The sequence below is a fragment of the Macaca nemestrina genome, chromosome 2 (assembly GCF_043159975.1).
Source record: "Macaca nemestrina isolate mMacNem1 chromosome 2, mMacNem.hap1, whole genome shotgun sequence".
NCBI classification, from domain to species: Eukaryota; Metazoa; Chordata; class Mammalia; order Primates; family Cercopithecidae; genus Macaca; species Macaca nemestrina.
Window position 1 is genome coordinate 171,133,790 of NC_092126.1, and position 18,317 is coordinate 171,152,106.

Sequence of the window (18,317 nt, forward strand, 5' to 3'; positions counted from 1 at the left end):
CTTATTGGCCAAGTAAGAAATAAACCAGCGATTATAAATGAGAATTTCAACCGTTGCTTTGCTTACATTTGTTTACCGTGAAAGTCATTTTAAGATTATTCAGTCAAACTAAGATTGGAAAATAATTTTCACATTTGAATCAAATGCTTTTACATATTATGGTAACTTTTCAGAATATCATATCTACCTAGGTATGCAGTATTTTAATAATACACCATTGTTACAACTTTTTAGTTTCAGGGAGAGAGGAGCAAGAGACTGCCTAAATTAAATATAAAGTTTATGATGTAGAATTAGTTTTCAGGAGTCATCTTACTTGCTCACCAAACTGAAAAGGAGCTGTTAGCATGTCAGTATGTATGATCTATGTTTTTAGTAAAAAGGAGAGAATTAATGACTGTCTCCTTGATACTCCTGTGCAAACTGTTGGTTTACAGAGAGAATCCTTAGATTCCTGCTAGATAAGGGAGGGCAAGGAGAAAAAACAAAGTCCTCAGGAAATAAGTAATAGTCTTTTCCTAGCAAGTAAAAATCAAGAAGAATCATGTTTTGTTTGGAGTATGTGCGTGCAGTAAACACTGAAGTTCTTACAGTCATCGCTAAGGTTCTGCTTAATTGGTAGAGGCCCCAGTCTCATCTACTCCATCCCCTGACTGCTCTTGGTTAAGCTAACCTGATCTCCTCTTTATTATTCCGTTAAGCACGCTCTTGGTTCGGGGTTTTGCATGTGCTCTTCCCTCTATCTGAAACGCGCTTCTCACTTACAGCCTTATGGCATGTTCCTTTCCTTGAGGTTTTCAAGTCATTATTCAGTGAAGTCTTTGTTCTCTTACATTTTATTTTAAATGGCCATCTCTCCCCAGCCACCCCACAGATTCCTCTCAGCTTCGTTTTTCTTTATGGCATGTTATTCATTACCATTTGGCTTTTCTTCCTCAACTGGAGTTGAAACTCCTTATGAGGGCAAGAATACATTTGTATTTGTTATTCACACCTACATATCGCCACTGCCTCAAATAGTGTCCGGTACATAGTAAACATTTGTTGAATGAATAATGTTTATAAATGAGTGTTTTCATTTTTGTAGACTCTACCAGAAAATCTTACGTATAACTTAAAGTTTAGAAAAATTTAGTCAATAGCATTCTTGCTTTAGAGGAGAGAATAGTGTGTCAATATCTTGGTGGAGATGAGAATTAGGGGAAGATTCTAAATGATTTCTAGATTTGGTTTCTAACATTATTCAGTGTAAATAAGACTGGCTGAATTGTAAGATGTCTAAACATCTTTAAGACATTTTTGCTGTGCTTTAAAATAAAGATATTTATTCATTTCACAGAATCTCTGTAAGGCTTTATTTTTATTTAAATCTTAGAATGTTTATACATAGATCTTGGCTGGGCGCGGTGGCTCACGCCTGTAATCCCAGCACTTTGGGAGGCCGAGGCGGGCGGATCACCTTAGGTCGGGAGTTCGAGACCAGCCTGACCAACATGGAGAAACCCCGTCTCTACTAAAACACAAAAATTAGCCAGGCGTGGTCGCGCATGCCTGTGATCCCAGCTACTCGGGATGCTGAGGCAGGAGACTCGCTTGAACCCGGGAGGTGGAGGTTACCATGAGCCAAGATAGCGCCATGGCACTCTAGCCTGGGCAACAGGAGCGAAACTCCGTCTTAAAAAAAAAAAAAAGGAATGTTTCTACATAGAGCTTTATTATAGCTCTGATCCGATAGTATTATAATTATTTTCATGTCTGTTTCCTACATTAGACTTGTATATTCCTGTGGTCATTACCAGTGAGTGAAACAAATAGATAGATATAGATACCAGTGAGGGAGGTAGGTAGGTAGATAGATTAGATAGATAGATTATAGATTAGATAGATTGATTTTTTTTTTTTTTTTTTTTTTTTGCATGTGCTCCATTGCCTGGAAGGGCACCAGGCAAATAATTGCCCCAAAAATATATTTAATTGATAGTGAAACATAATGTTTTTCTTTGCTTTTTTTTTTTTTTTAGGAATCAAAGTTTAAGGAAACAGGTGTAATTACCCCAGAAGAGGTGAGTGCTGAAGATAATACTGAAGCCCTTTTATTTTACAATTATATTAAACTAGGTGGCTTTTCTGCTTCATAAGAAAATATCTTGAACTTTAATTTTGATTTGAGTAAAATTAGGTTTTATGACTGTTTGTGATTTATGGGAATTTCTACTTCCCATACAGGAAAAGATGTAACTTCCCTGTCAGTTTGCCACTTCTCGTATTTCTCTGTAGTTCCTTTTTATTTAGAAATGAGGGTGAAAGAAGGGATCGAAACGAGTCCTATATCACTTATCCTTCATTTGTATTGGTGTTATATTGAGCTGTGCAGTAAGTTCTGTAGTGTTTGTGGTGTCTTGGTTCTGTCTACATCAAATGTGAGTTTTCATGCTTTTCACTGGAAAACTTTGCTCACTACTTAGATATTGTTTATCTTAAGAGTTCTTTTTTGTTTAGTTTATTTTGTTGTCCCTGGAGAAATAAATACTGGGCTAAAAACCTTTTCAGGCTCCAATTTTATGAATAGTTATGGTTTTATCAGATTTATGTTACTCTTAATAAAAGACTGTTTAAGCTTTTTATTTTATTTTATTTTATTTTTACTGTCAATGAAAACACCACTTATTGGCAATAGAACTTTATTCACTGTTTTGAAACAAACTTTTTAAACCTCATTGTATGATGAGGCTGCTGCTGTTAAGGTCCAGGGTGTCGAGCTAGAGAATTAACTGATCTTTCAGTTTTCAGTTGTAATGGAATCTGTCCAAATCCTTGTGAGTTTTAAGAATGGTTTGGCCAGGCGCAGTGGCTCACTTCTGTAATCCTAGCACTTTGGGAGGCCGAGGCAGGCGGGTCACGAGGTCAGGAGATCCAGACGATCCTGACTAACGCTGTGAAACCCTGTCTACTAAAAATACAAAAAAATGAACTGGGCGTGGTGGCGGGCACCTGTAGTCCCAGCTACTCGGGAGGCTGAGGCAGGAGAATGGCTTGAACCTGGGAGGCGGAGCTTGCAGTGAGCCGAGATAGCGCCACTGCAGTCCAGCCAGGGCGACAGAGCAAGCCTCCGTCTCAGAAAAAAAAAAAAAAAAAAAAAAAAGAATGGTTTGCCTAACTGATCTTTTATCTCAAATTGTCTTTTATTTTAGGTGAAGACACATGGTAGTATGGAAAGAATCTAGGAGACCTGCCTTCTAGACCTATATCTGTAATTTCTCCTAGTGAGGAAATCAGTTATGCTATACCTGCCGAGGCTTCGTGTTTCTTCATCTATAAAATAACGGTTGTGGGCTAGACCTTCTGTAAAGATCCTATTCTGCCTTAGGTTTTATACCTCAAATGCCAAATAAAACTAAGTTTTGATTTTAAGGATATCATTAACATTCTTGCCAAGCAGGTGTAATTTGACCGCGGCTCTTTATCTGAAATCAAGAGCGGAGATGAAAGTATGCTGTTCTTGCTCTCTTTGGTTTTATTTCCTCTGTGAAGATGACTAATTGTTGAATAGATAGTTGCAGTTAGAGATGCAAGTCCGTGGTCATTGGATAGAATTAAGCAGTTTCGAAACAGGAATTCATCCTAGAATAAATAACTGTTGCACTTAATTACAACATCAATCAATTTATGAACTTTCCTCCCTCTAAAAAAATCCAAGGCCAAATTAGCCCAGCTGGGTGCCCAGCACATAATGCAACGTTGGGATAGAGCACAGTTACAGGATTGAGCTAGAGTAGAATGAGTCTGGAGAAGGAAATGGGAAGGCATCATTTGCTTTGTGTAAATATTATATACTGAGTTGATTTGTTCATTTGTTTCCTTTTACTGTTTCTGGGTTTCTGCCAGACATCAGCTGTCTTTTTATTTTCATTCAGAGGTGTGACAGTATTGTGCTTAAAAAGAGGAGCAGCTAGTATCTGATACTGTATTGTCAAAAAAAAAAAAAAAAAAAAAAAGGAAACACTAATGTTGGATGTGTATGATTTGATTAAGTAGAATACTATTAATTGAGGTTAGCTTGAGGAGTGGAATTGCTCACCAAGATGTAAACATTGATTCTTGTTGGAGTTAGTCAGTATTATATACTGATAATAAAGATCACAAGAGAACATTTTTAGTCTCTAAGAGAAAGCTACTGCAAGCAATATTGATCATTTAGAAATTTGAATCTTATAGTATTTGAACACATGAAGCAAGTAATGGTGGCCATTGCTAATGAGGGCAGATGTACATGTGTTTATTATCAGTGCAAGTGTGGTTTTTTGTTGTTGTTGTTGTTGTTGTTTTTTCATTTTTCTTGCCTTCTAGTGTTCTTGTTTTTAAATAGAAGCTGCTATAGGGACTATGAGACAAAATATTTGTCTTGTTACCTCAAGGCAATACAATGAAAAAATTTTTAATTATTTATTTTGCTTTCATTTTGTTAAATTACTACTTTTAATGGTAATAAATTAGTTCCTGATAACCACAGAGCTAAATGTAGCATCTGGTTGCAATGACCTCAAAGTGCTCAAAACTTGGGGAAGACACTATTGTTTTTATTTTGGTTTTTGTCTTTACTTAAGCTGTTTACTTAAGCTGTTTAAATAATAAGGTTATTTGAAGTAAAAGAACAGAAACAAAGTCAGGAATCCAGTTGCTGTATGTTGTTAATGTTTCATCTTAAAAGAGGTTACTCTTAGAATTATTTGATAGAATTGTATGCTCAAAATAGAGTATTTTATATAGACATACTTTCTCAGAAAAGTATTAGAGATTAAATATTTTGTAATTTTTTGCTGTATAATAAACCCATAAACGATACAAGATTTTAAGCTAGAGCTTTTGCGAAATAGAAGTAATTTGGCAAGTATACGCGTGTCACGTGCATCCGTGTGAAGAGACCACCAAACAGGCTTTGTGTGAGCAACAAGGCTGTTTGTTTCATGTGGGTGCAGGTGGGCTGAGTCCGAAAAGAGAGCAAAGGGTGCTGGGATTATCAAGAGTTCTTATAGATTTTTGGGATAGGCTGTGGAGTTAGGAGCAATGTTTTTTGCTGGCTAGGGGTGGATCTCACAAAGTACTTTCTCAAGGGTGGGGAGAATTACAAAGAACCTTCTTAAGGGTGGGGAAGATTACAAAGAAGCTTCTTAAGGGTGGGGGAGATTACAAAGTACTTTGATCAGTTAGGGTGGGGAAGAAACAAATCACAATGGTGGAATGTCATCAGTTAAGGCTATTTTCACTTCTTTTGTGGATCTTCAGTTGCTTCAGGCCATCTGGATGTACACATTCTTGTCACAGGGGATATGATGGCTTAGCTTGGGCTCCGAGGCCTGACAGTGTGCATTCTGCTTGAGTTGGAACACTGCAGTTATGCTTATGAGCAGGATTTCTGTTAGCCAGTAAGATCAGCTCATGTTCGAGTAAACTGATAATTCTCAAATGGTTAAAGTTTATCTCCCTGAATCTGGTTTTTATTTCTGAAGAAAAACAAAAACTTGTACAATATTTCAGCCCGCTTAGAAAGCCTAAGATTTGTTAGAGGATTCAATTTGTTAATTTTGTAGGTGTTTTCAGAGTGAGACCAAAAAGCTTCTAATTTTTTCCCATTGTTTTGGCACTGCATTTCTCTTTTAGGAGTGCAAAAACACTTTCAAAATTACTTAAATTTTTAAAAATAATAAAAGAGGAAGAAGTGTGCCCTGTGATATAATAAAGTAGATTTACATCATAGACTTAATTTAGTAATTTTTTTGGATTTTTATTGTATTTTCAATCTTTGACAAGAATGTGTCTACATTTTTGTATCCTTAAAATGGATTTTGACAATTTAAATCTGATAGCCTTACCTTTATCAATTTCATGATACTGCTTTTGGCATTACTTAATCCAGTGATAAAAACTGAGTTTTTAAAAAAGAGCACTTGACATTTTTTCTTCCAACATTAATTTGAATTTTTTTATGGACGTTAGAAAATGTTGCAGTTTAGTCATAATCAAAAATAAATCTTGAGGCTAGTAGAGCAGCTTTGGTGCTGTTTATATTTTAATTGCTTACTGGATTTCAATGTTACCTAGGGCCATCAGTTTGGTATTTTGCCACCTTGCACATTAAGTGATGTTTGATTTTTCTTTTTTCTTTTTTTCATATTACTTCTAAATCCTGAATAGTTTGTGGCAGCTGGAGATCACTTAGTCCACCACTGTCCAACCTGGCAATGGTAAGTAATATTGAGTAAAGAATAGAAAATTAGTAAAAGGCATGGCTTCAGAATTATAGCAATTTGCAAAACAGGTTGATGGATGAAAATTAGAATGACCAGTTTAACTTACTCCCCGCAGATTTTTCTGTTAAACAGTGCCCCCAGTGATACTCAAAGTAAAATAGAGGAAGAACAAGTGGGTGTTGTACCCACGTTATTTTGCTATGTTAGCGCGATAGGTGGACTTATTTGAGAAAAATGCATTTACTTCTTTACTATTATTTCTTTATAGTGTTTAGGTCTGACCTTCTGGTTTGTTGAATAATAGTTTAATAAAATTTGATCGGGTTTTTGGCGGGGCACAGTGGCTCATGCCTGAAATCCCAGCACTTTGGGAGGCTGAGGCGAGCAGATCACGAGGTCAGGAGATGGAGACCATCCTGGCTAGCATAGTGAAACCCCATCTCTACTAAAAATACAAAAAATTAGCTGGGTGTGGTGGCGGGTGCCTGTGGTCCCAGCTACTTGGGAGGCTGAGGCAGGAGAATGGCATGAACCCAGGAGGCAGAGCTTGCAGTGAGCCGAGATGGTGCCACTGCACTCCAGCCTGGGTGACAGAGTGAGGCTCAGTCTCAAAAAAAAAAAAATTTGAACAGGCTTTTTTTCTTTTTTTTCTTTTTTTTTTTTTTTTTTTTTTTTTTGAGACGGAGTCTTGCTGTGTCACCCAGGCTGGAGTGCAGTGGCCGGATCTCAGCTCATTGCAAGCTCCGCCTCCCGGGTTTTTACGCCATTCTCCTGCCTCAGCCTCTCGAGTAGCTGGGACTACAGGCGCCCACCACCTTGCCCGGCTAGTTTTTTGTATTTTTTAGTAGAGACGGGGTTTCACCGTGTTAGCCAGGATGGTCTCGAACTCCTGACGTCGTGATCCACCCGTCTCGGCCTCCCAAAGTGCTGGGATTACAGGCTTGAGCCACCGCGCCCGGCCAAACAGGCTTTTTTTCAAATTAACAAAATTTATTGAACATATTTGTGGCATTAATAAATGCAGAGATTTTGCAGTTTTATTTTCTTTAAAATATAAGACATAAACATTTTCCATTAGGTTCAAAAGTATGCTCCATCTTTAGGAAACTAGCTAAAGCTAAAAGAAAGGTTTATGATACCAATTAAGGCCTTCACTGTAAGTCTGCTTTTAAGAGGCTTTAAGTTTTTGTTTTTTTAATAGCTTTTATTTTAATTACTAAAGTACTTTAAGCAATTTAGCAGTTTTCACAATCTATATTTTAAAATATCCTGAATAATCACAATGTTTTATTACTTTCAAGTACCCATGATAAAGATTCCCTGTTGGTAGCTGAAATATTGGCAGAACTTTTATTTAAACTAGAATTGCTTGGAATTATCACCTTGTTTGGATGTAGGTGATTCACCTTGTTATATCTTTTTTTTTCTTAAAATTTTTTTTCAATTGTAGTTGAAAAGTATAGTTTTGACTGGAGATAGGAGTTCTATAATTAACAAGTTTCCAATTGATAATGTTTTTCTTAATATCTAAAGACCTTGAAATGCTCTTTCATCTGTGGCCTGTTATTCTCCTGCATTTTAGTACTTACCATGTAGCTGAAACAGTTGTCACTGCTTTTTTCAATTACTCTTTATTTTGTAGGGCATTATTTATGTACCAAAAGACTAAAGTTTCAAGTTTGTTTTCTGTTCCATATTTAAAATTAAATTCATGTCATAGAAGTTCTCTGATTTAATGAAGGTTTTTCTTTTTTCTATATTCCAGGTATTCTGTTAAAACTATATTTAGCTAGGTTCTGGTCTATAATTTATGTGTATTTCAAGTCAAATAGGGACATGATGTTTACAATAATATTCACTTTGTGAAAATAAGTGATTTAGGATTTTTTTCAATATGATAAGCATTGAGATTTCTTTGTTCTACCAGCTTAATTGTTTAAGTAGTGTAGATATTTGATTTATAGCATTGTTGTAGGGGCTTGTATATATGGACAGGATCTCTTTTTTAGCAGGTACTAGTAGTTTTATTCCGTTTTATGAATTACAATGATTTTACTGTAACTTAGAACTCAATTATACCCCACTTTAGTGTCCACACTTTTGGCTAAATTGTTGGGCCAAAGGAAAAATTCATTTTAAATCAGTGCTAGAGACAGGTTATACCTTCATGTGCACAAGTGCTATTATGACCTTATTTTAACTCTTCCCTTAGAACTTCGGGTGTTGCCATGACATTGTTGAATTTGACACTTGGGACTAGTCAAAAGAAGCCTAGAAGACTGTCAAATAATTTTAGGGCTTTTCCTGACTTTACCTTGTGCCCAGATCAATGGTTTGAACTTTAGGCTGAAGCTTGAAAAGACAGCAGAACTCCAAATTTATGCTCATATGTTTGTGACAGACACCACATACCATTCCACCTCTCACCATTTTCAGATGACCCACAAATTCTTAAGAAGAGGTGCCAGAGCAGCTCAGAAATGTAGATAGTTGGCTCTGACCCACAGAGGGAGCAGTGTTTAAAAGTAGGAGCCCTGAAGTCACTTGGCTTTGATCCTTGCTCTCCCACCTAGTTTTGTGATCATAGGCAACTTGATCTGTTTAATCTTTAGTTTACTTAACTATAAAATGGGATATTTACATTTTCTACTGTTTAGAGTTATGAAGACTAATTGAAAATAACATGTTGGAGACTTAAATTCTATACTTAATAAGCACTCAATGAAAGGGTTTTTTGTTTTCAAGAATTATTAATATTGTCATTTTATGAATCAAAGCATCTTTTGTCTCTTAGTTCTGATTTTAATACAGTGATAGGAACAGGGATTTTGCCAGCCACCTACATTGTTACATAATGTCTTGCAGCTTTTTTTTTTGCCTTGTTCTCAAGATGAGCAGCAGTACTTTAGGATTAAAAATGTGAGAGATTATACAATGGGCTACAACTTACTGAGGAGCAGCATATTTCACTTAGATTATTGTTGCGCTTTTTTCCATGCCCTGACATACTTACTTAATGGAATCCTTCCCAAATCCATTTTAAACCAATTTTCTGAGAAGTATGGATTATGTCATTTTGAGATTTATATGTGATACTTTCTGCTCTATATTTGCCTATTAAAATATATTTTGTATTTTGGTGCTTTTCACTGTTTTTAAAGGGCTACAGGGGAAGAATTGAAAGTGAAGGCATACCTACCAGCAGGCAAACAATTTCTGGTAACCAAAAATGGTAAGAATTATGTTGCATATATTAATAAATTTTGCGCAGAAGTATATTAAAATGAAGCTCTGGGTTTTTCTGTTGCTTGAAAATTTTTTCCTTGGTTTTATCTCCTCTTTCTGTTATTTCTTTCTGCCAAAAACATATAGTTGTCAAGATATAAAGGAAGAGGGCCCTAAGGAAAGTTAGACTTCTAAGTGGATTTTTTTGAAGTTGGCTTCATAATAATCTTTCTAGGTATTTGATTTTAATCTTCTTTAGACTGCAATTTTGTATGGAAAATGTAATTCATACTACCTATGATAGCTAAAAGCACAGAGCTGAAGATGTTATTACCCGTTGTGTCATAGAAGGGCACAAAAATGTTTTGAAACAGGTAGTGTTTTTTTTTATTTTTGGTTTTTTTGAGACAGTCTCGCTGTGTTGCCCAGGCTAGAGTGCAGTGGAGCGATTTCGGCTCACGGGTTCAAGCGATTCTCCTGCCTCAGGCTCCCAAGTAGTTGGGATTACAGGCCTGCCACCACACCCTGCTAATTTTTGTATTTTTAGTAGAGACAGGGTTTCGCCATGTTGGTCAGGCTGGCCTCGAACTCCTGGCCTCAGGTGACTTGCCCGCCTTGGCCTCCCAAAGTGTTGGGATTACAGGCGTGAGCCACCGCGCCTGGTGGAAACAGGTAATGTTTTATTTATGAAGTTAAATTTAAAAACAACATCAAAAGGTTGTTAATAGTTCCTAACTAATCACAGAACAGTACATTGATTTCTGTTCCAATTTACTCATTATAGGAAAGGGAAAATAATGTGTACAAAACAGTTTTTTCTTTTCTACAGTATATTCCTTTTTACAAAGGCTGATAATTTATATCCTGATTGTTTAAAAAAAATCAGGAGATTAAAAAGCAATTTGTTGACCTTATACCATAATGCTTTTACCGTGTAATTACCCAATCTTAGGCTTGTGAATAATAATGCCTGTTAATTGACACATTTACTGTATGAACAACTTACCAGTGTGGTATAAAGAAGTAAAAATCAGAAGGTTGGTGAATTTTAAACTGTTTTATCCATTGTAAATAACTGGAACTTAAATATGAATTATAAAATTTATATTGAAAGTTACTTTAGCTTTGAAAACAAGAGGTCACCTTTACCACCACTGAATATGACAGCTGGTAGCTCCATGTTCTGAGAGTAAAGCCATTAAAATAAGGTATTATTCATTAGACTGACATTGAACTTCAGCCTGCTGTTCTTCACAGACCATCATGGTAAAGGAATGCATAGAACATTCCCAATAGAGACTTTCTGCTTGTCTTCTGACAAAGCTATTTAGGAAAAGGTAAATGTAGCCAAATAATATAATTTTGTGTCTGTGGGCTGAATGTAACTCTTAATCACCTTTAAAAGTGAAACATAATATTCACTTAGTATTTTGGTGGTATAAACACCCTATTTTATGGACTAAGCTCTTCTTTCTAATGGGTTTATGGTTAGCAGATTATGTGCTAGTAACCGTGTTTACCATTTTTTTATAGTGCCGTGCTATAAGCGGTGCAAACAGATGGAATATTCAGATGAATTGGAAGCTATCATTGAAGAAGATGATGGTGATGGCGGATGGGTAGATACATATCACAACACAGGTAAGAGAAGAATAGAATGACATACATTTAGTTTAAACTCTTTCACAATCTTTTATAATAGCCTAGATTTAAAAAAGAGGATACATAAGGCATGGTTTTGTCCCAGTAGACTTACATGAAAAAAGCAGGAGGACAAATATTAAAAAAGAAGCCTTTAGAGTATGCCAAATTTATTTATTTTTGTTGTTGTTGTTGAGACAGAGTCTCGCTCTGTCGCCAGACTGGAGTGCAAGCAGTGTGATCTTTGCTCACTGCAACCTCCACCTACCGGGTTCAAGCGATTCTCCTGCCTCACCCTCCCGAGTAGCTGGGACTACCGGTGCGCACCCCCATGCCCAGCTAATTTTTGCATTTTTAGTAGAGATGGGGTTTCACTTTGTTGGCCATGATGGTCTCCATTTCTTGACCTCGTAATCTGGCTGCCTCGGCCTCCCAGAGTGCTGGGATTACAGGCATGAGCCACTGCGCCTGGCCAGAGTATGCCAAATTTCTATAATACCTGCTACTTCCATTGCAACTTGAAAATACTCAATATTATTTTCTTAGTTCCTAGATACAGGGGGAAAAAAGTCCATCAGAGATGCTGAATATGCATACTACTTTGCTTTACTGTCTCTTGCTTACATGTCATTGTCATTCCACTGCTGGATTATGTGGTCCTCTATGACAGGAACTATACTGTATTCACATTTACCCAGAGAGCTGACATCTATTAAGTATTTAATAATTGTTAAATAACAACTAAAAGAAATTTTTAGTGCTGTAAGCTCCATGAAAGTAAAGATTTGTTGTTGAATTCTCCATATCTATCACAGTGTATGATATAGAAGTTGTTCAGTAAATATTTGTTAAATGAGTTGAATGCAAGGTTTTTATAAGTGTTTCCATGATTTATTTGAAACCCTGAATATACTTTTTTATTCTAAGTCCTAAAACACTGTTTTGCCACTATATTTATATAACTATGTAAATGCATATTAAGTGCTGCTGAAGCTAACTACCATTTATTACTTGTTTTGATGAAGAAAATGTGCTCTAAGTTTAAATCCATGATACTATAAACAAATTTTTCTCCCTTTGAGTCCTAGAGATTAGGAGGTATATCCTTAGTAGTAGTAATAAAACAGGGTTTCTCAAATTGGCACTGCTCTTTGGAATGGAAAATGTGCTCTAAGTTTAAGTCCTTGATACTAAATACAAGTTTTTTTCCCTTTGAGTCCTAGAGATTAGGAGCTATATCCTTAGTAGTAATAGAACAGGGTTTCTCAACCTTGGCATTGTTTTTTGGAATGGATAATTATTTCCTGTGCATTGTAGAATGCTTAGCAGTATCTCTGGCCTGTACCCACTAGATACCAGTAGCATCCCCCAGTTTTAACAACCAAAAATGCCTCCAGACATTGCTGAATGTTTCATGGGGGAAAAAATTGCTGCCTTCAGTTGAGACTCACTGCAGTAGACAGAGGGCTAAGTATCTGCCCAAGTAAAAGTTTCTTCTTAGGTCAATTTCTCCTCTACTCTTAATAAAGGATGTTGCCTCTTTCCTTACGGAGATATAGGCAAAGATTTAGGACTTGGGTTCCTTGATCTGAAATTTATTGGCTTATTAGTGAGTTGAGTGCTATAGCAAAGCCTAAAGGAAATAACAGATTGAAAAACTTTTGAAAGTAATTTCAGAAATCATCCTTCTTTTCCCCCCACTGACTAGTGAAAGTCTATTAACTCTTCTGCTTTGGTTTTTCCATGCCTGGAAGATGTTGGCAAGACATCAGTAGGAAATTCTCTGTTGACTGACTGGAACCATTGATTGTGCGTTGTTTTTAATGTCAAGTTAGTGACTTACGAGGCCAGATACTGGTTCCTTATTCAACTCAGAGTCCCTTGCTTTATCCTTGCTTTTCCTGGGCTTTTTCTTGTATAAGCTTGTGTATTATTCGTGGTTCTCTAGAGAAACAGAACCCATAGGATGTGTACAGAGTAGGTTTTGCTTTCTGTGGTTTCAGTTACTTGTAGTCAACCATGGTCCAAAAATATTAAGTGCAAAATTCCAGAAATAAACAATTCATGGGTTTTAATTTTTGCCCTCACTGTTGGAGTAGCGTGATAAAATCCGTTCTGCCCAAGAGGTGAATCATCCCATTGTCTAGTGTATCCCTGCTGTGTATGCTACCCAGCCATTAGTCACTTAATAGCCAACTCTGTTATCAGGTCAACCGTCATGTACAGCGTAGGTAGGGTTTGGTACTGTCTGTGGTTTCAGACACCCTCTGGGGGTCTTGGAATGTCCCCCACAGATAAGTGAGGACTATTGCATAGGTATAGGTATAGATATAGGTAGATAGGTTTGTTTGTTTGTTTGTTTGTTTGTTTGTTTTAGAGGAATTGGCTCATGTGATTATGTGGGCTGGCAAGTCTGAATTCTGCAGGGCACACCGGCAGACTGGAGATTCAGGGAGTGTTGATATTGCAGCTTTAGTCCTAAGGCGTTCTGGAGGCTGAATATCTTCTTCTGGAGGACCTCAGTCTTTTTCTTAAAAGGCCTTCAACTGATTGGATGATATCCCCCTATCTTGTAGAGGGTAATCTGCTTTATCCAGTCTACTTATTTAAATGTTGATCACATCTCAAAAATACCTTAACAGCTACATCTAGAATGGTGTTTGACCAAACATCTGGGTGCCATAACCTAGCCAAGTTGACATAAAATTATCATAACCCTTGAGAGAATTACTCTCATTAGTCATTCGAGCTTTCTTTTTCTTTGTCAACTATATCCTACTTTTAGAAGAGTTTTAATGGCATACTACTACATTATTATATTTTGGCAAATTAAAGAGATTGATTTTCTTTAAAATCAATCTGAATTGACTTTAAAAACAGTCAATTCAGTATGTTAAAATTTGGGTTTCACTGTTATGAAATAATCATACCTATTATATAGTAATTTCTAGAAAAACTGAAGTAAAAGCTTTGTGCTAGACCTATGGATTTTGACCTATTTTATTTGTGAAAGTGAGCTATTTATTCTTTTGTTTAGGCATGTTGAACAGACATCTCAAATTTTAGAAGATTAGCAAAGGAGCTAAGCACATTCTGTACTCAGGGTTTTTCTTTAGTAAGTTTAGATGCTATTGTCTTACGGTACTTCTTGTTAAACTATTTTGTTAACATTGACAGGTACTTTGAAGTAGAAATGTTATCTAGCTGACAGGTGGTGCTGCCACCTGCTTAATGCTTTCTTTGAGACAAGTAGATTTTGAGGTATTTGCCCAGCAGAGTACAAGAGAATTGAACCAAAAGTTAGCTTGTATGGATTTTAATCCCAATTTCATCATTTAACTGGGTATAACACTCAAGCAGGTCATCTCTCCAGTGACTTCATTTCTTCATACGAATACATTATTACTGTAACTTCCTTATAGGATAGTCATTGTAAGGATTAAATAAGATGTGGAAACAGTAGAAAGCCCCATATAAATGTGATATGATATTACTACCTTTGGGTATCCTACATTTATGAAGCAAATAACAAACAGATTGAGTATCCCTAATCCAAAAATCCAAATGAAATGTTCCAAAATCCAAAACTTTTTGAGCACTGATATGATGCTCAAATAAAATGCGCGTTAGAGCATTCTGAAGTTTTGTATTAGGGATACTTGACCAGTAAGTATTTATGCAAATATTCCAAAATCTAAAAAAACTGGAAATACTTCTGGTCCCAAGCATTTCAGATAAGGGATAATCAGCCTATATTAAGATAACTAATAGCTTTGAGAAAATTTTGATGCAAGTTTAATTAAAATGTACATATGAGTCCTGTAGTTTCTTAAACTCTTCTCTTTCCTTTTTTTTTTTTTTTGCCCCCCTAAGATGGAGTTTCGCTCTTGTCTCCCAGGCTGGTTTGCAGTGGTGCAATTTCGGCTCACTGCAACCTCTGCCTCCCGGGTCCAAGCACTTCTCCTGCCTCAGCCTCCAAGTAGCAGGGACTACAGGCACACGCCACCATGCCGAGCTAACTTTTGTATTTTTAGTAGAAACAAGGTTTCACCCTGTTGGCCAGGCTGATCTCGAACTCCTGACCTCAGATGATCTACCCGCTTCGGCTTCCGAAAGCATTGGGATTACAGGCGTGATCCATCGCACCTGGTCAAACTGTTCTGTTTCTGAGAAAGTGTGATAGAGAGTCTAACAAGGAAAGTAAGGAATAATAAGTGAAGAATGGCAGGATAATTCATGGTAAAATATTAATGAGGTTTTCAAAATTTGAGGAGGTGTCATTGTGACTGTTCTTATTAGAGTTCATTTGTAAAGATACTATTATTTGCCTCCTTTTTTCAGAGAAATTGTGAGAATTTTCAGCATTTTTATAGTACTTTAATAAGTAAATAGGGTGTTTGCAGTTTAATTTTAATTATTCTTTTCTGCTGAATTTTACATAGGTATTACAGGAATAACCGAAGCAGTTAAAGAGATCACATTGGAAAACAAGGTACTGCTTAATTATATTTTTAAATTTAATGACTAGTTATTTGCCTATCTATCTATCTATCTCTACGCACACATATATAATCACCATATCTGTCTTATAAAAACCCTGGTTATTTATTATCAAGCTCTTTTAAATTCCAGCTTTCTTTCCCATTCGTTTTTTTGTCTCAACACACCAAAACGCTACTGCTGCCTAATGCATCTCTTATTTTCCTTAATTTGCAGTATGGTTAAGTAAAACAGCTTTTAGATTGTAGCTTGTGCAAACTACTAATTTTCACTGACTGGAGTGACTTCTAGGCTAGTTTAAAAGAGATGACTTTTGTTTTAAAATGTATTTAGTACCAAATGTCATGTAAGTAGAGAATTTTGGGGTGGAATTAACTACTTGCTTACTAGTAGATGCTAAGGATATATTAACATTTAAATTTTATAGGTTAAATAGTGCCATAAGCAATTTAATCATTCTCTGTATTTTCTTCACCTACTGGTAATTTGGGGTTTATTTGTTTGAATATTTGAAAGCAAACTTTAGCTTGCATCATTCAAATTTGTAACATTTTGAATGAATAGAAGCTTAATCAGTTAAGTTTTATTGCATGACTTATGGGGTAAAACATAATTGGATAGAGTTTTTCTGCTTGGAAGTTCTGAGTTATTTTAGGCTGTCGTAGGTATTAGATTAGCTTTTCATTTCTCAGATCAATTGCAGTTGTCTTCATGTTTTTATATACCTGTAGTTGTTTGAAATGATATGAAAATATAATATAAAATGCTCTCACCCTTGTCTTAGTTATTTTTTTATCCGTCAGATCACTTAGAGGATAGACTATTTAGGTGGAATAATTGTGTTGCTAGTCTTACGACACCTTTGCTACAACAGTTACTAAAGATATTCTTTATGTGATTTTGTCATTTGGATCTTTCCGGATTTGTAACTGGGGCTTAACAGAAAGTGATAGAAATTAAGACAAGTTTTGTGGGGTTTTTTGGTACAGTTTTATGCTTTAAGATTTAGTTATTTGGCCTGAGAATTCTTCATTTTGAAATTCGACTTTTTGGAGTGTTTGAATGACTTAAGGAGAAATCACACAAATTGCTTTGCTGTTTCAGAAGATCTTTTTTACTCTGACCATTATTATGTATGCTTCAGACTTTGGGAATGATAAATGGCAGAGTAGTGTAGATAGTGATTTTCGTGGATGGGCTTATGGTAATACCTTTAATTTTTTTATAACTTAGAATACTTGCCATCCAAACGCAAGTATTAATCTTGGTTGTCAATTTCTATTGTATTCTACTTTATCAAGTATAAATATCACCAATATGATGAAAATTTTTCTTAATGATTAATTTGTTAGATAATAGCTCATATAATAATTACTGAGACACTGACAGTGGTTTTGTGGTTTCAATTTTGGGTGTAAGAATGATTTAAGTTTTAAATATATAGTGTTAAATAAAACCACCCCTAAGTAAAATGTAACCTAGGTAAAACTAAATGTTCAATTTATCCACTTATTATGTTGACTTCAGATTTTCAGAATATTAATTTTGTGAAAACAATAGCCAGATGTTAAACCTGTTGGTCAGTATTGTTCTTTCACTCTAGAGCTAATATAGTTAAGAAATTAAACTGATATTTTGTGCGTTTTAATAATTGTAAAGTCCGACAACTTGCCTAATTCAGCTAGGATATTGTTAACAAATTAGAGTGTAATAGTGTTTGATTTATATTTTAGCTTATAATATATTTGATTTATAAATATATGCACTTTTTCCCCTTAAATTATAAGTGCACAAGTTAATATAATATTGACCTGATTTTCTAACACTAATGAATTGATTGACCAAAAATACTGTTTTATTGGAAGTGCAACTGGCGATTATTTTTAAATAGTTATCTTAGATGACTCTTACTGCTCCCATAATAACCTTTGTTATCTTTCAGTCACAGCAGTTAGCACATTACTTTTAATGATTGATGTATGAATTCATTATCTCCATTGGAGTTTAAGTTTTTTGTGGAGAAGAACTGCCTTATCATTCTTATTTTCACAGTGGTTACCACTGTGCTAGCACATGGGTGTTCAGTGTTTAAATATTGAATATATTTAAGTGAATTTAAATGTAATTAATTTCAAAGGACAATATAAGACTTCAAGATTGCTCAGCACTATGTGAAGAGGAAGAAGAGGAAGATGAAGGAGAAGCTGCAGATATGGAAGGTATCCCTGTTCTAGATTTGCTTCAATTCCACTAGAATATTGATTTAGAATATTTGTAATTTATGCGGATTGAGAATTCTTCATTGAGTTGTAAGTTTAGCATATAGCAGCCTAGGGTATATTTTATATATGTTTAGTTTATGAAAATTTCATTGGTGTAAAACTTACCTTGATCTTGGACTCTTCTATTTTACTCCGAACATAGTCTTGGACAACAACATTTTTATTGGAATAACTATTAGACATAAATATTTAATACTGGGTACAGCTGCAAGATACTAATTCCTAACCAAATTATTTCAGAGCAGAACAAAGTTTGCTTATTATGCATTTTGTATTTTCTTTTCCCCCTTTGATAGCATCTTTCTACTAAAACCTGAAGATAGTGAGTTTCAATGGGGCCTTTTTTTTTTCTTTTTTTGAGACGGAGTCTCACTCTGTCACCAGGCTGGAGTGCAGTGGCGCAATCTCGGCTCACTGCAAC

At 35.6% G+C, this 18,317-nt stretch overlaps 1 protein-coding gene across 2 annotated transcripts in view; it reads left to right on the forward strand.

The window, feature by feature from the left end:
- LOC105470399 (autophagy related 3) overlaps positions 1–18,317 on the forward strand; it is a 28,981-nt gene that overhangs the window by 1,537 nt on the left and 9,127 nt on the right. Inside the window, exons 2-7 of one of the 2 annotated variants that reach the window (XM_011722359.3) lie at positions 2,022–2,063; positions 6,193–6,242; positions 9,410–9,480; positions 11,007–11,114; positions 15,557–15,606; positions 17,752–17,833. In XM_011722359.3, coding sequence (XP_011720661.3) covers positions 2,022–2,063; positions 6,193–6,242; positions 9,410–9,480; positions 11,007–11,114; positions 15,557–15,606; positions 17,752–17,833 — 403 coding nt within the window. The remainder of the gene's footprint in view (positions 1–2,021; positions 2,064–6,192; positions 6,243–9,409; positions 9,481–11,006; positions 11,115–15,556; positions 15,607–17,751; positions 17,834–18,317) is intronic. The other variant, XM_011722360.3, reaches the window with a different exon arrangement.